Below are 22,489 nucleotides of genomic sequence, written 5' to 3'. Positions count from 1 at the left end.
CATTAGATAGCGGGTTCTTTATACTAGGATATATTACCAGGGACTGACACAGACAATCAATTATACAAAAACATTTTTTTTGTTGTGGACGTAACTAAAAATATTACCAGGGACTGACACAGACAATCAATTATACAAAAACATTTTTTTTGTTGTGGACGTAACTAAAAACTTAAGAGGACTAAGGAAGAAAGGAGAGATTATTATTCATATTTTGGCATACCTTATAAGTTTTGACAAACTTAACTGTTAATGGCAGGGGCCCAGCTACCTTTCTTCTGATATGTTGGTCAATGATCAATTGGATGACAGCTATGCAGCCCAACACTGAAGATATTATCAAATCAAACAAGTAAACATTAAAACAAAAATTGCACTCAAGGCAATGATCAGGATTTATATACGTATATAAAAATGCCTTAGATCAATTATCCCAACACCTATCTATGTCTTTTTAATTTTCAATACCTTTTCGCACATAAAATGCAATATATATGAGGGCCACAGCACTGCCCATTTGAGAATTTTAAGTTCCAAGTTGCTTAGTTTTTTCTTTTTTTCTTTTTTAAAGCATTTACGATTTGCATTTCTCATGTGTACATTATACTAGCTTAATGTTTAACTACAGCTTCTATTAGTTAAAAGACTTCCGATCAATTTAAATTACAACTGATATCACTTGCTTTTATAGTTTACGGCAACGACAAAAGAATAAAAAAATGAAAACTTTTTTTAATGTAAGAACAGCAATTATGTATATAAAAACAAATTTGAAATAATTTATACCTTTGTATTCTCATGGACAATTGTGTTTAGAAATGAACCAGTGGATCATTCTAGATATAGGCACAGTTTCTTGAAACAAAAGCAAAACAAAAAAGTAAAAAAACAAAACACCGGCATTATACCTTTGTTCTCCATGGTCAAGACGCTATTAACATAAGTTACATCTTTAGTTGACAAGTGGTAAAAAAGGGAATAAAATATCAAAAGAAATATGAATGGATGAAAAAGTTAATGTGGATTACGGCAGCAGCAGTAAATATGAAGTTCCAAATATGTTTTTCTGTTTGTTTTTGCATACAATTGTATCTTTGCTCACTTAGTAGATGCTTGTAATTACTGTAAATACATTGGCAATGGGAGGAGCACGGTTTATAAGGTTAAAAGACTTGCCACATATCTCAGTTGCTCTCATTCACATACATAGACATATGTACATGTATGTGAAATGTATATATATATTATATAGTTTTGGCAAAGACTTGGCAATATTTTTTCTTTAACATGATTCAAAATGAAAGATGAGTGGGGGTAGGGGGTCCTAAAATGGCCATGATGAATCCTAGGGAAACATGGAACTCAGTCTTCGTATATCTGCCACGTTTTCGCCCATAGATATTGTAGGAAGTAAAGAAGCTTGTGAAGTTGCGCCTGGCGAGTACTCCTTTTCTTTACAGTGCATGACACATAATGGGACGAACAGGCATGGAGGGCTGCTCTGAGATCATCACACCATGGCACGGTAAGGCCCTTGCATCTTAAGGAACTGGATGATGAACGAGGGGCCTCCGGCGACGATTTGGGGTGGCAAGTGGCTCAGGGGACAGTTCTCGATGCTCATGATGGACAACTTGCTGCAGAGGGCCAGCTCAAACGGGAGGCTGTGCAGGTTGGGGTTGTCGTTGAGGTACAGTTCCTCTAAGTTCTCCAGTGTACCTGGGGAAAGACGTCATTTAGCCCTTTACATTTTTGTAATAACCAGTTCAGTCCAACACCTTGTGTTTGTTTATTTTTTCTTTGTCTTGAGGCAAATCAATTTCAAAAGCAATTTTGAATGATTGATTATTGATCAAATCAAGTGTTGCTGTTGATTTGTGGGTTCTGTGGATCACAACCCACAAGGTTTTGCGTAAGTTTAGAGGAGCACATAGTAGTAGCAGCTTACTTTCATGTCACAAAGCGTACCTGGTATAAAATGCGTACAATTGGCAGCTTTGTATGTGCATGTGACAATAAAACACCCCTTAACGTCCCACCCCACAGAGATGGATGAGATAAAGAGGTGCTTTCTTGAAGCCTAGGGTACAAGTTACATAGTACATACTGTATGAGCAGAGTTATGACAAGCACACTAAGCATTTCAAATATGTTCTGCCATCTTGTTAAGGAAAGACTTGAGATTTAACTGTTGCTAAGGGCGACCAGAAGCCCCACAAGACACAGTTATTATTAACTCTTGGGCCTAGTTTGAATACTCTAAAAATACACACTTCCTTACCTCCCTCCTTCTTCCATCCCTTTTAATCTCTGACTAAACAGCAGTCACTAAACCCAGTCAGCGATCACTCACAGCAAGGTCAAGATAAAGTGGGCAGAGCAGACTTTATCCGGTTAAGGACCATGTAAGCAGGCCTCTAGTTTAAGTAGCCAAGGGGATTGGAGAGTCATTTACCAATTTCTTCAGGTAGGTGTTGCAACAGGTTCTCTCCCAGACCCAGGTGTGTCAAGTTGGTGAGGTGGCCAATGCCTCTGGGTAATGTGGTCAGCTGATTATTGGTCAACACAAGTTTCTGCAGAATAGATATGGGTAAGATATGTCAATAATGTGCCACATCGTGGCCAACCTGATGTGGCCCTTACTTGACCTTACTTAACACAACACTTAAGCTACAACATCCCATTATTGATGTAAACGGTCCTGCTAAAATTAGACCATAAAGAAGTAACTCACTTTTAACAATGAAAAAACATTTAACACACTGTTTCAAGTGAGAGCACTCCAGGATGCCATTACATGTTATGTAAACAACAATGCACAACAACATATCCTGATATTGGCAGGTGTAATATCTGGACACCTTGTAGTGCATTATCAGCATATACCATAGCCACTTATAAAAGAAGATTAACATTTCTTAATTTAGTATTTGAGGAAAAACAGCAAACAAAAGCAGTGTGGCCTTGGTAAATACTTTTTATTTAGTCTCCCAGACAGCTGCTATACTTTGTTTATTGATGGTGTCATGCCGTTTAATCAATACTGGTCAATGATTAAACTGTTGATCGGGACTATTTGAGTTGCCCCTACATCCGCTAATAACGCACACCTGCTTGCCAATCAGAAACACATATTTTCCATGGCCATGGTATAAGTAGTTATAATTGAGATTCAATAAAGGTAATTCAGTCTCTTCAAATGATAATAGAACACAGCAATTAACACAAGATGACACTCATTTGCCAAAGGCTTTGATATGTTGGTTGCATTTTAATTTAGGTGATCCATGATTCCCACCCTATGGCCAAAGCTAGTAGATTGGCTATTTTTGGCACCCTGCTCAAAATTCAATAATTTTATCAATATCAAAATCAATTGATATTAAAAAGTAAATGTAATTTGTACATTTGAATACTTGAGTATTTACCTTGTCCGGCACTGATTATTCATTTGAAAGACAAATTAGGGTAACTGTGTCATACCTGTAAATCTTTAAGGTAGGCAATTTCATTGGGGAGGGATTCCAACTTATTTTCCTCTAGGTCGAGCTCCCGTAGTTTTCTCAAGTTCCCAATACCATGTGGTAGCTTCTTCAGAAGGTTGTTGGACAATATTAACACCTGTTAAGACATCGTTTAATTAGACACACATTTTCACCATTTAGAAAGGTTCGAAAATAAATTAAACAACAAAAAAGAAAGTTGCCAGTCACACAAAATTCCCAATGGAACTGTAGAGATGCACTCAATGTTGACTAGGTCAGTCTGTGGTTTATAGCAGGCTTGTCTCTTTGGCCAAATGTAAATAGTTTTTTTTTAAATAAATGCCTAAGGATGCAGTGCAATGATTATGGTACTTTTTTCAGTTTTTAATTTGTTAAGAGAATGTAGAACTTCTTGATAATATTATGTTCTTGATTTAAAAAAAATAGCTTATGTCTTGGTTACACCAGCATTGTTGCTGTCAAGTAGTTTTTACTAATAGAAGAAGAGTTAAGAAACTGACTGCGATTTCCTTTTGGCAAAGAAGATATACGGATAGGGAGAGAAGTGCTTTGGTGAGACAGTCAGAGGGAGGGAGGTGGAGGATACAAGTGGTGGGTGTTGACAAAGTCAAAGCCAGATATATTTTTTTAAGGGCTGTTGGTCGGATGTGTCCACAGAAATACAGCTTTTTAACATTTACATTTTTGGAAGAAAAGAAAATTGGAATAAATAACAGTAATACCCTACAAAGATCATTATCTAGGAGGAAATAGACCTGTGACACGCCATCTTGTAAAAACTGTTTCACAACATTGGTGTAACTAAGATTTGCTGGAAAATAATATTTTTACACGCTTAGACGATCCAAGTTTCACACTTCCTTCACAACTTTCACTTGGCATTTTCCTGTAAGCAGATAATCGGCGGCTGGCGTTGGCAGGGATAAGACGACAAGTGGAACTAGACTTCCAACACAGTAGTGCAAGTGTTCCTTTGTTTACTGGATTTTTTGACTGACAAGTATATGATTTCACAGACCGTGATTTATTTATTTATCTAAAGCTCAGACATTAAGCAGTACTTCCTGCTATTAAAACATGTACTCTGTGACCATTCGCTATGAAAATATAATAAACTAGAAATAAGATTTGCCTTCACAATTTCCATCTCGAACAATTTAGTCTTGACTCATGTACATGAACATTTCATGACATTTTAAAAGGGGAACAAATTCAAGATTGTTAAAAACTCACAAGACAATTCAAAAATAGCAAAAAATACAAGCTCATAATGCATTGCATTGTGAGATAGTAGAACCACAGACTACTTTTGCTATAGGGCTTAAATGGTTAACACCAAACTACATTCTTCCAAGTCTATCTAACAGTGATTTATAAACAATGTGTACACTTGCAACAGATGGCAAAAGTGGGTTGAGTCCAAGAGAAATGTCAAATCTAATTAGGCTAAAAAAAACGCCCTTATTTGTCCTTTGTTCACGGTTGACTGCAGGTGCGGTGGTCTCAAAAACAATAAGGAAAACTGCCAGAAAAAGACTCCCTTGCTGCATGAATATTAAGGAAAACTCCTTAGACAGAGACTTTAAGAAAATAGTATTTATTTATTTTACTTGCTCATAGAGTGTTCTGTGCTCATGGTGAGGGGTGAATTAAAAAAGCAAATGTTTCGGTCCTAGGACCTTCGTCAGTGCTATAAGGCCTGAGCAAGTAAAATAAAGAAATACTATTTTCTTAAAGTCTCCGTCTAAGGAGTTGTCCTTAATATTCATGCAGCGAGTCTTTTTCTGCCAGTAAATATAATTAGGCCTCACCTCAAGAGAAACAAGGCCACAAACATCCTCTGGAATCTTAGTCAACTGGTTGGTGGCCAGGTTCAGTTCTACCATGCTGGTCCAAGTGCCAAAATCCAGTGGTAAAGACGTTAACTGGTTGTCCTGAGGGTAAGAAACAAAACAAACACTTATTAACCACTTGAACCCTAATGCACCCTTTTGTGGACATGTCACAATACAATAGTAAAACATTTGGCGAAAATAGCAGATCTACAAGCTCACAACACGCCGTGAACTTGTAGATAGGCTATTTTCAGCGAAGAGATTTGATGCCATGTCAGCTAGGCTTGGGTGACCCTTGGTATTTCATATTGTGAGTCGTGGTAATTAAAAACCAGGGGGGGGGGGGGTGGGAGTAGGAGGGGTGCAAATTGTACAGTTAAGATTCACCATGCACAAAGTTAGAGGAATTACGGTAAATGGAGTTGCGGAATTGATAGTATATATTTTGAAGACAGACCTGGACCTGTGGCTTGCGGAGACAGAGTTTTCGTTGAGATTTTGAGTTGACCCGTTTCATAAAAGACATTATTGGAGTAAATAAGCCCCTGTCATCTTTTACAGGGGGAGTTACATCATAGCATGGAGATCAGTGACATTATTATTTGTGAATGTTATGGGCTTTACAGATGCCAAAAGGTGAAACTTTAAAAGTAAAAGATCGATTTAATATTAATGTCTCTTTTTAAAAGTCTGTCTGTGCTTGGTGCGATAATATCAGCAGCATCATGTTTCATATAACATTGTATCATTTTATCTCAATCTAAATCACATAAATACATTGACTGCTCTTACGTTGCAAAGAGCAACGTTTTGGTGAGCAGGCATATTATGGAAACACAGATGCAAAGGAGACACCAAACTAATATTTCTGCCATCGTTACTCATTCTGCAGGGCTCTGCGAGAGGACATGCCTCTCCACCAGAGACATCTCTAAATGCATAGTAGGATGCACATTATAGAGCTTTTTATAACGTCTTAGTTCTGATCGTAAGTTAGTTGAAATCCCCTTAATATTGGCATAGGATATGGAAATACGCCGCTGGCTTTCTTGCGTTTTATCCTTTTGATAATTGCGTGAGAATGAATGTATTTTACATATCGTTGCTGTCGGGCAGAAACTCATATCTATTTTTTTTGTAAATGAATGCCCTACTTAGTCACACAAAAGTAGCAAAAATTGCAGATTTACAAGCTCAAAGGTTTTGATCTTATAGATCTTCTATTATTTGCTACTTTTCAATTTGAATCCTGAAAAGTAACAGTTCTGGACATATGAGGTTTCAACCCGACAGCAACGATATGTTTATTATCAATAAAGAGGTCAAAGTATACGATTCTATCGCCAATCGGAACAAACCTAGAGTCAGCTAAGACACCTAAATGATACCATATTCTTCTCAGATACATCTCCAGAAATGGTTGGATCACCACAGATACGTTTTTTGATTGAAGTGACAGCCGACAGAAAATGTATCAAATTAAATTTTTGTTTATGTATCAAGTAACAATTCCTAATATCAGCTACGACTTTACGAACAATGTGAAGGCTTGTCTTTGTTCCATTATATATAAAGACATTTTTGTTTTTGAATGCTGGGTAAACATATTAGGCAATATCAAGGGGCCTGTTTGGGTACATATGTGATCGTTTTATGTGTTATAACCTTATTTTACTGTTTATTGCAGTCCAAATTTATCAGATTAACTGGAAGAGTATGGAAATAAAAATAATTGTTAGTTGCAGGCCCAAAGTAAATGTATACAGCCTCAAATAAACAAAAAATAACACATGCCTGTGATGAATTTAAGATAAAAAACATAACTCATAACTCCCACCAGTGTTGCATTAATGAAATAGTACTACTGTCTTTAAAAATGCTTATTCCCAGTTTCTACACAAATTGGCTTTTGTAGAGGGAAAACCTCAGCCATGACTCCCAGACAGTAACATATCACTCTACTTCGGGTTTTACTGGGCTCAAGAGATATCTGAAATGATGCCAATAAAACCAAAAAGGCACAGACTAAATGTGTCAGAATTTCTCAAACCTTTCTAGATTTTTCAAAACATTTAAAAAATGTGGCATCCTATTTTACCTTTTGGCTTGATCTTCATTTTATCAAGCTTAAAACCCTTCTACCACTCTCATGCGTGCATGCACACACACAGGTTAGTATTACCAACATTTTAGGGACTTTGTGGACGACACCAGCCCACTACTAAGTCAAATCAGGTACAACTCTAATTCTAACCCCTCAACTTAACCTGTAAATGCCTAATCGTAACCTTAACCACAACCTGAATCTATTCCTAATTGTAAGTCTATGTAACTCTACAAATCTTCTTTAACCATAAAACAATGTATCTTGTGAGGACAATTGTCCTCATGATGTCCAGTTTGCTAATTCTACGGTACTATAATTGTGGGGACATTTGACCCTCACAAGTATAGTAATTCAAGTCACACACACCTTCATGTTGAGCTTGCTCAGCACTTTGGCCCTGGAGAAGATGCCGAAAGGGATCTTGTTGATGCGGTTGTGCTCCATGTTGAGGGAGTAGATGGTGGAGAACTGCGAGGGCCCACCCACAGGATACGATTGAAAGCAGTTCCTCGCCAGCGTCAGGCTGGTCAGGTTCACCAAGCTTGACAGGAGGCCCTGAGCAGACACATTGGCAGACGAAAAACAAAGCAGAAAAACAGGGTGATCAGCAAGCTCCTGACACAGGACACAAATTCTCACTCTGGCTCAGAGATTAGGGATCAAACAATAGGAAAGCAAACAATGAATGCCAAACAACATACTGATATAATAAACACTAAAATGAGAAACAAGGCAAGATTATTCAATTAACAGCATTAAAAAAAAGGTTCAACGATTCCTGAAAATTCAAAGCCTTAACCTGAAGCACTACAGTTGATCCCTCACACTCTTGTAGGGCTCCAACTATGGACTTTTTTGATTAATCAAATAATTAAGAAGCACGTTTTTAAAACATATGCGGTATATATTTTTTATGTATCAACGAAGCAATCAACCACTTACGTTAGTTCGATGAACTGTTGCCCCCCTAAACTGTTGCTACATGGTATACTGCTGAGAAGTAGAAGTCCTACATTACATAGTTAATGCAATCACAAAACAACGCTCTACTCACCTCTGGTAACACTGAGATGTTGTTGTTTTCTAGGTTTAGTTCCTCCAGTTCTCTGCACTTCGCTAACGATCTGGGGATGGCTGACAATCGGTTGTACCTCAGACCTAAACGATTTATGCTTGCCAAATTGCCTACAATTGAAAGCACCAAATATAAAAAAATTAAAAACAAATCAGCCAATTTTTGGGTTTAGACAATACAACAAAAGAAGCTCATCTAAGATCATTTTGTTATACAATATAGGAGCAGAGACACAAAAGACATAAATCATCTTACCTATAGTCTCTGGGAGGTCCAAGAGCTCGTTGTGCTGTAAGTCAAGGTTAGTTATCTGTGTGCAGTTGCCAATCTCCTTCGGTAGGTGCTCCAACTGGTTGTGGGCTACATCCAGAGTGATGAGGTTACATAGCTCTCCTGCAAGAACAAGACACAGAACATTTACTACATACCCTATCCATCTCATTCCTCTGACCTTTAACCTTACTTGATTTATCTCACTCTCTCTCTGTGCTCCATCATTAGAAACACCTAGCCAACATGTAGAGTAAATGTAAAGGAATTTGTAATGGCTATGTGGGTGCTGAGACATGCTGACAAGTTTAGAGCCTCACAGCAAATACACTCATGCACATTGTGCAAGTGCCGGCAATAGGAAAAATACATACAATTCAATTTACATCCACATGTGGCCCGCTGTACCAGTTTTTCTTTATCAGCATAGTGGCTGATGGTGCCAAAAAAATAAATTAAAAAATCAGCTTTTAACCCATTAAGACCGGGAACGTATCTGTGTAACCACTTTAACCGTTAGAACTTATTGTCTCCGCCAGGAGACTATGTTTTCGTTCTCGTCCTTCCGTGTGTCCACCAAGCTAACATTGGTCAAGTTTCACGTGACACGTGACAATATGTTGAAAGGGTGTGCTTTGTTTGGCTAGCGAGACGCATGATGAAATAGAGCCTTATAAATAGGTATGTCACTTCAAAAGACACATTTATATCTTTTGAAGTGAGGTAAGACAGGATTAATCAGGAACAGTACTGGCGGAGACCTGTGCTCCGAGGAGCACATTTTCTAGTTTTATACTTTGGCTATTCAAAAATAGCAGATCTAAAAGCTTGTAGCGCGACACTCGGTGCTGCGCTATGAGCTTGTAGATCTGCTATTTTTGAAAAATCGTGAAAATGTGTGCAAATCTTTGAATAAATATATGTATTCAAAGAATTGCTTCTGGGGGTCCCTGGAACAAAATATTTTCAGATGGGGGTCCGCGGCCAAATACATATCATTTTGTGGGTCCTTAACATGAAAGTTTTAGAACCACTGATATTATAGCAAATAGGTTTCAGAAACTGTTACTGTTTAGAATCGTATCTCAGGTCTTAATGGGTTAACCAACCAATTACATTGAAGAAAAGACCCTCTCAGACCATGGCTATTTACATGCCAAAGAATCTAGACAAAGTAGTCAAACTAATCTCCCTCGCTTTTCACTCACCAATCTCCGCAGGCAGCTGTTTAATCTTGTTCTCGCGGATGCTGAGCATGGTGAGCTTGGAAAGGTTCCGGATGTCCTTCTCCACCGCCGTGATGCGGTTGAAGCGCAGGTAGAGCGTGGTCAACGACGTCACCCGGTACACGACGGCCGGGATCTCCCGCAGCTTGTTGTGCCGTAGGTCCAGCATCCGCAGCTTCTTCAGGGAGTCCAGCGAGTCCGGTAAGCTGGTCAGGGAGTTCTCGCTCAGGGCCAAGGTGACCAGGCCCGAGAGACAGCCCACCTCGGCGGGCAGGCTCTGCAGCTTGTTGCTGTACAAGTACAGTTCAGCCAGCTGCGTCAGCTCTTTGATGGAGGTGGGCAGCATGTGAATGGACCGTTTGGACAGGTCCAGCCTCATGGAGTTCTCCTCCCGGCACTTATTGAGCTCTTTGATCACCTCGGCATTGCTGGACTTTTTGCGGGTGCCCGGTGCTGGGTTGGGCCGCTTTATCGTGTTGTCAACGGAGAAGGCGACAGCCGGCGGTGCGCTGCCGGGGTCCTTCTTTCCTTCTTTGGCATCTTTCCCTTTGGTCTTGGGCTCCTTGCCACCCTCCTTGCCTAAACTGGCCAGAGCCTTGGCCTCCTTTTCCCTTTCTTTCCCAACCGGACCACCTTTGGGGTCCTTCTCTTTTGAGTCTTTCTCTTTGCCTAAAGTACTACTCATGTTGACGATATCGGGGCCCCTGCAGACTCACTCATGGGAGTCTCTCTTGTCAGGTTGCGTGTTCAAGAAGAAAAAGGGACTCTGACAGCCTGGGGCTTTTACAGAAGGATATGTTGATACATACCTGTGTGGGCTTAAGAGTATCCTCCAACGTTAAGGTTTTAAAATTCAAAGGGTTTATCTTGCTGTTGATACTTCGTTCTTCCGTTAAAATGCCACTGGAGAAAAAATCCTTTCAATTAGCTGGACTGTGGCAGCCCTGGGCCACATACTTGTTTGAACCAGAAACTCCCTGGGCCTTCAGCTAAAATAAGTTCCAGCCACAAAGGTCATCAAAGTTCTCATCCTTTTGGGCTTTGCTGTTGAGGAAACAAAATGACAGTCAGCTCCAAATCATCACAAGAAATAAGCTGTCGACATGAGAATAAACATCAACACATAGCTTAATAGTGAAATCAGGATCTTGAATTTCAAAGTTGTGCCAGTGACAGTCTAAGTAAACCTGTTGAGTCAGACAAAACCTCTCAACAACTTTCTCATACTAAATAAACATGGCCTGGCGGGTGTTGGCACTAGTTCAACCCTGTAGCCCCACCTAAACATGCTTTCAGCCCTTTAGTGTTCTCAATCAAGTCCATAGAACTACAATCACGTCGATTATTTAAGCCCAAAAGAAATTCTGAAAAAAGAGAACACTTCACATTTTTAACAGGACAAACTGCGCCAGCATGTCTCTGGCAGCCCGTCTCTGTTTAGTCTCTGTTGCCGTTGTACCCTTCAGTGTTTGTCTATGTAAAGCTCTCCAACACTACTACAAGCTGAGCCATAGCACAGAAAAAGGCAAGCTTGGCTCAGGATCAGAGCTAAGTGAAAAGGTTAGGACTGCTGAGAGTAATCTTTAGAAGCAGCCTTCAAAGCCCAGGCTCCCCGCGACTGCAGGTCATAAGACCTTTCGGGTGAAAAAAGGAGTCGATAGCAGCACCCCCTTATGATGAAATACTGGACAGCATGTTCTGTGCAATCACTGATTCCCAGAAATAAAATGGGACGTCAAAAACTGGGTCCAACAGGCCAATCTGTGTGCAATGTATTTGCATAATACATAATAGCATAATTGAGAATAACCAGGCAGACCACACATCTCAGGGACTATAATCCAAACTTTGCAAGCTGCTTCCTTTTAAGGCTCGTCTCTATATGGGCCCACATAGCTGCACTATCTGACGTTTAACCACTTAAACCCTCTATACTTAGTGAACTGGACTGAGTTGCCTTGGTCCGCTCATTTTCCCCCTCTACACCAAATCTCTTTGCCAAAGATAGCAGATCTGCAAGCTTAAAGCATTGCTAAGCATTGTGAGCATGTAAATCTGGTAGTTCTGGCGACATACCCAGAATAGGGATGCTATGGCTCAAGTTGTTATCTATACTTAGTCATTTCATATTTGCTTTCCAATATTCTCCTACCCTTTCTCAACTTAGAAAAGTAAACACTAATAACATAATAGTGGGCCTGTCACAATCATTACATAATCGTGCAATTATTTGAGATATATAATTTTTCATTATTGACAATTGTTTCAATTTTTTTTAAATAGCAGATCTACAAACTTGAAGATCGGCTATTCCCACTATATTAAAAATATTTTGTAAGTTCTTAATTATTAAATACAGTATGTCAAGTCATTTCTTGTCATCTGCCCTGTGCATTTTTTGTTTACAAAGCCTAAATAAATAAAAAATGAAAACAATCAAAATTGTTAGTAATTGTCAAGTAAGATTTCAGCCCTAAACAACAAGTCTCCATTCAGTTTAGTGCAATAAAAAAAGTAGTCTCCAGTAATTGTGAGTGTAGATACTGTACTTTTCTCTTTTATCAACATTAGCACTGGGAGTGTTATTTGTTTGTGTATACTACCAAAAAGACTTTGCTGCCATGTTTGTCCTCCCAGTTGTTAAAACAAAGGATTAGCCAAACCCAACCCATACTGATGTGTTCAACTGCATCTTTCAAATGTGCCCAAATATTTTTGGAAAACAGCAGCAGTTTAATATAAAGGTAGCAGCAGAAGCTCAGAAAAAAATAACATTGTGGGGGACTGGATTAGAAAAAGAAATAAAGACGGAGGCCAGATGGGATAACTTTCACATTATTTTACACCTCTGAAAATGCACAAAAATGTGGAGGCCATCTTAGAGTTCATTCAACATGTATTTCATTATGAGGAACAATGATAGGAACCCATCTTTCACAGAGTGAGACAGTATCAGAATAGGAAGTAGGTCAATTCTGCTGGTTCTTTTTAAACAACTTGCTATGCCTTCCATGCACTAAATATGCAAGTATTATGCAGACTATTATTCACAGCACAAATTAAGTCACAAAAGAAAAAAACATTAAATCAAGTAATTTGAAGTTAAAGTCGCAGATCAATGATTGTATCTCATGAAAATGTTACACTTGAAGATTATACCCCCAATGATACATTTACTTTCATTTTAGGTTTTATTTCTGCTTTTAGAATGAATTGTTCATCATAAACAAAGTTGCTGTAAATATGATAATAATAATAGTGTGTAAGAAGCTATTCTACCATTACTGTAACAGTCAATGTCACAATTTCATGTTGTAGCTTGACAGTGCCTACATGGGAGTGTGAGAATACACTGATCCATATGGAACAGAATACGCAAAAACACAAAAGTGACATTATATGAATAGTGTGGGAATATCGTTGTGATGAGTACTTCATTGAAAATGTGAATTAAAATTGTATTTTTAAGTCAGTTTCACACTTCAGGATGAGCAACGTACAGAAGGGCAAAGAGTTGGGTATTCAGTTAGAAATTATATACAACAACCATAGAGTTTTTTTTGTCACACTATCAGCTTGAATGTATTATGTGATGCTGCAGCTATATATAATACACACACACACACACACACACACACACACACACACACACACACACACACACACACACACACACACACACACACACACACACACACACACACACACACACATTAATGTGTATAACTAAAGCTATCGCAGTTTGGAGCTGAAACCTTTGGAGAACTGGTAATTAAGCTGGTAAGACCAGTCGTCAGAGCTTGGAGCAGTTCTCCACAAGTCTACAGACTTCTAGAGAAGTCTAGAGACTTCTGGAGAACTGGGAGTTAAGCTGTGAAGACTAGTTTACTAAGCTAATATAATTAGGATTCTGAGAAAAACTAATGTACACCATCAACATCAGCCTATCCATGGCATCATGGAACTTGGCTTAGGTATTTTAACCACTGACCACTGTATGGACCAACTAAGTTTCCATAGAGCAGTGTCAGTGCATACACTGGCCTATTGGCCATTGATCTTTAGCGGCTCAGTCTGGTTTTCCACTACAACTGCTGTTGATCTAATAATAAAAACATGCAAAAATACAAACAGTAACACTGTATAGTGTAGTCAGATAATGAATCATTTCAATAAACACTCATGAATTAATCAAAGTTTAAACCGTATGTCTTGTTGACACAAAGGGTACAAGGTCCTGTTATGTTTCATGCTGTCACTTGAATACAGTGATGTGGGTAATTGAATGCCAACAAATCTTGAATTGGTGACAAAATAAACAGCAGGCGAATGGCAAAATGATCCAGCATGTCTGTGGTTGTTTTACAGTGAAGCTAAAATGAAGGCAATGAGAAAACCTGAAATTGGCACCGTGACCTGCCTACACAGGATCTATTCAGATTGAGTGGCTATTCTGGTTGATCGTTCCAATGACAAATCCACGGAACGAGGATTATCGACAAACGACGATTCTAGGAAGTCACGTAAACGTCTCAGATTAAGCGACACAGACAGAAACACAAAACATTGAGGCCGAAGAACAGGGATTACATTCACCTCTAGCCTTGGATCAAGACTATCATAGATGTATTTTATCGAGTCTGACTCTTACGTTCACATATCGTGGATATAAAAACTGTCCAAATCGATCAAATACAGCTATGATAGTGTTGATCCAAGGCGAATACACCTCCATGCAGTGTGCAACAACAATACATGTAAAATCTCATCTAGCTAACGTTAGCTTAGCCAAAACAAGAAGGGTGAAAAAAAACAACACCAGGGAACTAACATTAGCTATACATTAATGTAAACAATGTTTTACCATCAGGGAGGAAGGTGTCATCGGTAACATAAAGCCCCAGCGTCCTCCTTCATTGCATGATTAACGTCGCTGTCTAAGCTAAGATAGCTGTGGCTAAGATGACAGTGACAACAAGGCAGGAAATCAAACGGCTAAACGTCAACAGTGAGGCAAAACGCTAGCTTAGCCAGCGTTGCCAGATTTCGTGAGAGAGACAAGCAAGCAGGTCTATGAAAACGAGCCTATAAGAAGCGAGACATGAGCACTTTAACCCTATATACGTTCGCTTTTTGAAAATAGCAGATCTACAAGCTCACAATGCGTCGCATGCGTGCGTAATTACATTAAATAGAATATTTTAACAACACAAATCTGATACAGCCGATCCCTGCAGACAAATACATATAATTTGGGGGCGTCCTTGACATGAAAATATTTGAGAATCACTGGTTTAAACAACATTAGTAAACAAGGCCAAATAAGCACCAACACTATAGAAACAAGCCCCAAAAAAACCGCAACTACAAATATTTACAAGCAACCCAGCTAGCAAAATATCGCACATAACGTCAAAGGAAGAACAAGCCCAAAGTCGCTTATAATAAGCGGACATGGCAATGCTGTAGCTAGCTAGCAACATTAGCCTACTAGCTATAGCTACCTTTTTTGTTTGTTAGCCAAGCCTTCTTCTTCTGTCAATTTCCAACAGCGGGCGGGAATAAAACCCAATAACAACATCAACACACAAACACAATTATGTTGTTGTTGTTGCTAAATAAACAAGTTGTCAGTCATCCAGTTCCAAAATGACGTTAGCTTAGCTGTATTTATACCGTTTGGGTTCTTTTTTTCCTCCACCACAGTCGCGCTACCGTGTAGTGTTGCCAGGTCTGCTTATTATAAGCGACTTTGGGCTTGTTTTTCTGTAAAGTTGCTTGTAAAATATTGGTAGTTGCGGATTTTTTTGGGCCTCGTTTCCTTATGTTATTTAAACCAGTGTTTCTCAAACATTTTCATGCCAAGGACCCCCTAACTTGACCCCCATCTGAAAAGATTGTGCCAGGGAGCTGGCACAGGATTGATGGGTTTGTTAAATGTTTGATTTATATTTATTATTTATTTCAATGTTCTTTTTGAAAGTAGCAGATCTACAAGCTCGTAGATCTATTTTCAAATAGCTGATGTAAGGGCTCAAGTCAAGTGGTACAATAGGCTCTATGCACAGCAGCCATATTGTGAAGACATTCACAGGTGTTGCCAATGATACTAATGAAGGCTCTGTAACCCTGTTCAAACAGTCATGGTGCTGATATTGTGCATGTTGGCTCACTGGAAACACTCTGCTACACCAGTGGGTCTAAAGTTGGGGTCTAGGACCCTCATGGACTTCCAAATGGCCCCTTGCGGGTGTGTAACTCTGAGAGTGTTACGGGTCCATTTGGTTTCATTTGTACACTCTCAGAATTATGGGGGTCGTGAAACCACTGTGCTACACTAAATGGAACAGAGCCTTCATTAGTATCATTGGTAACACCTGTGAAGGAAGTGATAATATGGCTGCTGTGCATCCCATAGAGCCTATTGGTCGCTTCTTTTGGGCTTGTTTTCATCGGCCTGGTTGCTTATATCTCTCGCAAAATCTGGCAACACTGCTAGCTTGTCGCCCGACAGACACACAAAAAAACAAGAAATGACGCGTTTTCAGCCAGAATGACGTAATTTGGTCCAACAAACAGTTGCCAACGCGAGTCACGTCGTCACTTGTATCGGCTGAGAACGCGTCGTTTCTCTCTCGTCAGACCAATAGGTTGTGTCTCAAAAATATAGATATATTTTAGGCCGCAGCAGCAGCTGTCAGTCGGGGTGAGACCAGTGTTGGAAGAAGTACTCAGATATTTTACTTAAGTAAAAGTATCAATACTGCAATGTAGAAATGCTCTTTTACAAATAAAAGTCCAGTGCTTAAAATGTACTTGAGTAAAAGTACAAAATTATTGGTATGACAAAATGTACTTAAAGTACCAAATGTAAAAGTACTCATTATGCAGGATATCCCACACATGTACAAGTACTCATTATGCAGGATATCCCATTTCACAAGTTTTCAAATGTATAAACATCTTTGAAAATAGCAGATCTACAAGCTCACAAAATGCGATCGGCTGAGATAGATAATTATAGAGCTGAAGTGGTTAATGTATAATAATAATCAAAATCTACTAACTCGTAACTAAAGCTGTCAAATAATTGTCGTGGAGTAAAAAGTATAATATTTGCCTCTGAGATGTAGTGGAGTAGAAGTATAGGATTGGAAATTGGAAACACTCAAAAAATACCTCAACATTGTAAGTACAGTAGGCTACTTGAGTAAATAAATGTACTTCGTTAGTTTACACCACTGCTCCTAGTGCGACATGACAGACACCCTCCACACACACACACGACGGTGTCGCTCGCCGACAAGAACAGATCCACAGGGGTTTTCAACCAGTGGTCCTTGAGGGGGTTCCAGGGGGTCCCCAGCCAAATGAATAGTTAGCAACCAAATTGACCCTTATGTGTCTGTAACTCTTGAGAGTGTACACATGGACTTGTACACTCTCAGAGTTAAATGAACACTGATGATGGTGATACAGTGTAGATTGGGACCCCCAAGAAATCTAAATGGTTGAGTCCCTGGCATATCTTTTCAAGTGGGGGTCCCTGGGCTAATATGTGTCAATTTGGGGGTCCTTGACGCGAAAAAGGTTGAAACCCACTGCTTTAACATCATCACCTCTCTTTGCTGTGTATTAGTGCGTGCTGCGTGGTGATGATGAGACAGAAAAGAAAGCTACACATTCATCTGAAAACACACACACACACACACACACACACACACACACACACACACACACACACACACACACACACACACACACACACACACACACACACACACACACACACACACACACAGCGGCCATTCTGACCAAAATGAACAAAAGAGTGCTCTTCTCTCCTTCCCTCTCCCGCAAAATGACATTGCTGCCGCGGCCGCCAGCCGTCAGCATCAAAACACACAGTATACACACTCTCTCTCTTTCTCTCTCACACACACACACACACACACACACACACACACACACAGCGTGACTGTGTGTGATTTAAAGCATTCATTAGTTGAAGAAGCAGTGGGTAAACATTCATATGTGTGTGTGTGTGTGTGTGTGTGTGTGTGTGTGTGTGTGTGTGTGTGTGTGTGTGTGTGTGTGTGTGTCAATAGATCGGCTGCTTTACCTTCAGAGGTGTGACTCCGCCATCCTTGCTTTGCTTTGCTTCCTCCTAGTCTCTCTCTCTCTCTCTCTCTCTCTCTCTCTCTCTCTCTCTCTCTCTCTCTCTCTCTCTCTCTCTCTCTCTCTCTCTCTCTCTACCACATTGCGTCACTATGCACGCCGCCTAACCAATGGATCACGAGACAAAAAAAGGTAGACAGCTTTTAATGCAAAATAATAATAATCAGTGGTGAAAAAAATATTCACAAAATAATAATAATCAGTGGTGGAAAAAATATTCACATAATAATAATAATAATCAGTGGTGGAAAAAATATTCTCATTTTCTACTTAAGTAAAAGTATCAATACTGCAATGTAGAAATACTCTGTAACTTACTTACAAGTCCGGAATTCAGAATTTACTTGAGTAAAAGACAAGTACAAACGTATTGGTAATGGTATCAAATGTACTTAGAGTACCCAGAAGTAAAGTACTCATTATGCAAAATGTCCCATTTCACAAGTTTTCAAATGTATAAAAACCTTTTGAAATTAGCAAATCTACAAGCTCACAATGCATAGCATCTGAAGCATTGTGAGCTTGTAGATCGGCTAGTTTCAAATGGCCGAAATGTAAGGGCTGAAGTGGTTAATGTATGTTTTGTAATAATAATCTAAATCTACAATAACTAGCAACTAAAGTTTTAAAATCATTTATAGTGGAGTAAAAGTACAATATTTGCCTCAGACCACTTCGGTCTGCGGCCTCGGGGCGACTGGTTGCCTCATTGCTCAGTGGTCCTTCTGGCCGATCGGGCTTTTTCTGTTCTGGCTCCCTACTCCCTACTGATGTCAGGATAGCAGAGTCACTGCCCATCTTTCGCCGCAGGCTGAAAACCCACCTCTTCAGGAAACACTACCCTTCCTCTTTGCCTTGCCTACTTGTTGTTAACTAGTTGTACGAGCTCTTGTTTTATTGGATCTTGTTTATTCAATACACTTATTTGTTTTAGCTCATTGCTCATTTTATTTTCCTATTTGTCTCATCTGTTTAGGTAGCTGATATATTGCAAATTTACCTTAGCGCTAGTAGGTATACTCTTAGTTGCTTGTTTTAGAAGAGAATGCACTTAAGAGACTTCTGGTGATTAGTAGTTTCGTTCCCTATGTTGAATGCACTTATTGTAAGTCGCTTTGGATAAAAGCCTCTGCTAAATGACTGTAATGTAATGAGGTGTAATGGAGTAGGCCTAGAAGTAAAAGTAGGCTACTGAAAATTGGAAATACTCCTGTAAAGTAAAACAATACTTAAGTTTACATACGGCACTTGAGTAAATGTACTTAGTTACTTTACACCACTATTTACAATAATGTGAAAATAATAATAATGTGGACAGCACTATCACCATCGATTACATTGGCTGTGTAATATTTCAAACCATATGGGTCTGTCAATTCGAATTGAAAAGATCCCCAGACCATGTACCCTGTAAGGCTGTTACCTGACTGATTTGAATGGCACTATTGTTCTCAAAATAAAATAAAATAAAAAAGCATTACATTGAATTGAATTCAAAATGCTTTATTGGAATAATGAAATGTTATATATTGCCAAATCATACATATAACATACAATTTAGGTATTTAGCAGACACTTGCTTTCAATGCTTTGGCAATGTGAACGTGTTTTCTCATGCCAATAAAGCTCATTTAAATTGAAGTGAATTGAGACAGTGCAGTGCATCAGTCAACTAGGAAGCAACAACATAGCCTACATAGGATAGCCTTACTTGAAAAGATATCAAGAGAATATCATATATGTCAGACAAGATACATGAAGTGCACATGAAAACTCCTGTTCATGCAAAAATAAAAATAGTAATAATATCAATAGAAAATGCTTTAAAGTGGTTTCAAGTAACAACTTGACTCAAGATATCCAGGATTATAGCCTACTGTTATTAATTAATTAATGATTAAATATAAGTAAACAACTAAACAGTCAACCATAAAAAAAAAGTCTACATGTTACAGGAAATGCCGCTAGTTGGCGCTAAAGCACCGTGGGCTGGTAGCAGTAGACAAAAAGCCAGAGTTGCCATGTTGGCTTATTAGCTACTTTGGGCTTATTTGTCTGTAATGTTGCTTGTAGAAAAACATGGTAGCTGTGGGTTGCGGGCTTATCAAGTTGTCTCTAAACTGTACTTGCTTACTAAGGCTTGCTTTTTTCATATAGCCAACGCATTATAGGTTTAAAGTGCTCATGTGGCCTAAGTTGCTTCTTTTGGGCTTGTTTTCCTAGACCTGGTTGCTCATTTCTCTCACAAAACCTGGCAACACTGCTCAAAGCGCAGAAGAAAGGTCATGTGATTGTTCAGGAAGTGTTGGCCTGACAACCGTGTAATCCTAGGCTGTGGCTAAATTAAAAGGTGAGAATATCTAATGTTTCGCTACGGTTATGATGATTACGCTCACTCACGCGAGCATAGAAAAGCATTATGTCATGACATTATCAGTTACTTACTTGTGCTAATAATATGTAACAATTGTAGACTATTTGCCAGTGTTTTTTTAAGTAACCTGATTATAATAGCCTTTCCCCATCCACTTATAGCTCATTTGTGGATTGCAGTGGTGGAAAAGTAGTCAAATGTTTTACTTAAATAAAAGTATCAATACTGAAATGTAGAAATACTCCGTTACAAGTGTTGTGTTCTTTTTTTGGTCGTCTGGACAGACTTGACAAGGGGCAGCGTCATCCTTGACATCAATATTGAGAATGTAACATTAATGCATTCTTGCCTTTTTACAAATGCTGGGCACGTGTTGCTATGGAAGCCCATATGTCCTCTAGTCTGGAGTAGAATTAATCTAATTAATTAGGCAAAATTGTTTTAATTCTCCCAATTTCCTGTCAAAATTAATTTGTTACCATAAGATTTACAAGACTAATCTGAGCTAATAAGTAAATAAATCAATGGTGGAATTCCTACTTTGCACTGTGTGGCAAGCGACTGAATGATGTGTAAATCAATTATAGGCTTCCATCTTAATGCAAGGGTCAAATAGATAGCATTTTTACTACAATTAAATTAAATTAATATTTTATCAGAGATGGGTTGCAGGCATTCATATTCCCAAATCTAGGGTCCTCTAGACCAGCATCCCTGATTGTTCACTGTTGATATAAATAAAAAATCTCATTACTTTTTCAGATCTTACTCACTGCCAGACACAATGCCTGAAGTCAAGTCAATATTCAGAGAGGTTTTGCCTAAACAAGGTTAGTATAAAGCAATCATTCACTAACTAGCAAACACTGGTTACAAACAAGTGTGCTTGTTGTCCACAATACAGTGTATTAGCTGTATTCCAAAACAGAGCATTGGGAGCAGAGCTTTGGGTTGTTTTCTATCATGGTCCCATTGCGTAGCTTGTCGCAAAAATAAAGCTGACATACTGTATTTCAGTTTGGATATATCCAGCAGTAAATCAGGGGTCTTCAACAGGGGGTCTGGGACCCCTAGGGGGTCCTCAGATTCTGCAGGGGGGCCACCAGATCTGTGTGCGAAAGGGACTTTTTATTTTACATTAACCACTTGAACCCTCGCATCCCTATTCTGGGGGGGAACATTAGCCGAAAATAGCAGATCTACAAGCACACAACGCGGTGAGCTTGTAACATGAATCTAGTAGTGGGGGGTCCCTGCTTCATCTCTCTCTCAGCTAAGGGGTCCTTGACCTGAAAAACGTTGAAGACCCTGCAGTAAATTGTTTAATACAAATTCTAGTTGACAACACCCTTTTTTGAACACTTAGGAAAATACGATTTTGATGTGTTTGACCCTTATCCAGCCAAATATTGATGCCTTAACGAGTAATAATCTTTGCCATTTACCTTTTATTTTGGTCAACATCCATAGGGCAACTCTCCATGGAAGATGTCCCTACCTTGGTTCTGTGCAAGCCCAAGCTTCTCCCTCTCAAATCTGTCACTCTGGAGAAACTGGAAAAGATGCAGTCAGAGGCTCAAGAAGCCATAAAACAGCAGGAACTTGCACTGAAGGAGCAGCCCCAGTAAATCATTTGCAAATGCAGGAACCGTCATTATGGACATTCAGATGAGGCAGCTGGGGTGCAGAACAGAAGCACAATGCGTCCTAATATTACAACAATTATTTATTTTATAAAAAAAAAAAATCTTCAACATGTAATGTTGCACTGGAATAGATTTCATTATGTTCCTTTTGCAAATAAAAGTGCATCTTTGAATGAGCAATGAGGTTTGATTTGAATCTATGGTCATTTGCTTACTGCAGTTGGATGGTTAATTCTAAAATGTTTGTTACAATCTCACTCTTAACCTTTTAA

The 22,489-nt window shown here is 39.1% G+C and overlaps 2 protein-coding genes across 4 annotated transcripts; one reads left to right on the top strand and one right to left on the bottom strand.

The window, feature by feature from the left end:
• Positions 1–712: 712 nt before the first annotated feature.
• On the bottom strand, positions 713–18,250 carry shoc2 (SHOC2 leucine rich repeat scaffold protein). 3 transcript variants are annotated; one of them, XM_084079734.1, is made up of 9 exons: positions 18,142–18,250; positions 10,002–11,063; positions 8,779–8,916; positions 8,503–8,633; positions 7,815–8,003; positions 5,318–5,440; positions 3,484–3,621; positions 2,456–2,573; positions 713–1,719 (listed from the first exon to the last, which is right to left on the bottom strand). In XM_084079734.1, exons 2-9 carry the CDS (start codon positions 10,702–10,704, stop codon positions 1,511–1,513), a joined length of 1,749 nt encoding a protein of 582 aa, XP_083935860.1. In that variant the 5' UTR covers positions 10,705–11,063; positions 18,142–18,250; the 3' UTR covers positions 713–1,510. The 3 variants fall into 3 exon arrangements, with proteins under 3 accessions (XP_083935860.1, XP_083935861.1, XP_083935859.1); XM_084079735.1 differs by lacking the exon at positions 18,142–18,250 and adding an exon at positions 15,524–15,722; XM_084079733.1 differs by lacking the exon at positions 18,142–18,250 and adding an exon at positions 14,884–15,020.
• A 2,206-nt stretch (positions 18,251–20,456) lies between these two features.
• Positions 20,457–22,397, top strand: bbip1 (BBSome interacting protein 1). Its single transcript, XM_084080388.1, has 3 exons — positions 20,457–20,547; positions 21,334–21,401; positions 22,042–22,397. Exons 2-3 carry the CDS (start codon positions 21,356–21,358, stop codon positions 22,197–22,199), a joined length of 204 nt encoding a protein of 67 aa, XP_083936514.1. The 5' UTR covers positions 20,457–20,547; positions 21,334–21,355; the 3' UTR covers positions 22,200–22,397.
• Positions 22,398–22,489: the final 92 nt, after the last annotated feature.

This window comes from Gymnoscopelus microlampas, assembly GCF_963454915.1.
Source record: "Gymnoscopelus microlampas genome assembly, chromosome: 2".
Classification (NCBI taxonomy): Eukaryota; Metazoa; Chordata; class Actinopteri; order Myctophiformes; family Myctophidae; genus Gymnoscopelus; species Gymnoscopelus microlampas.
Note: the sequence above shows the minus strand (reverse complement) of the source record. Positions and strands in the feature narration are given on the sequence as shown.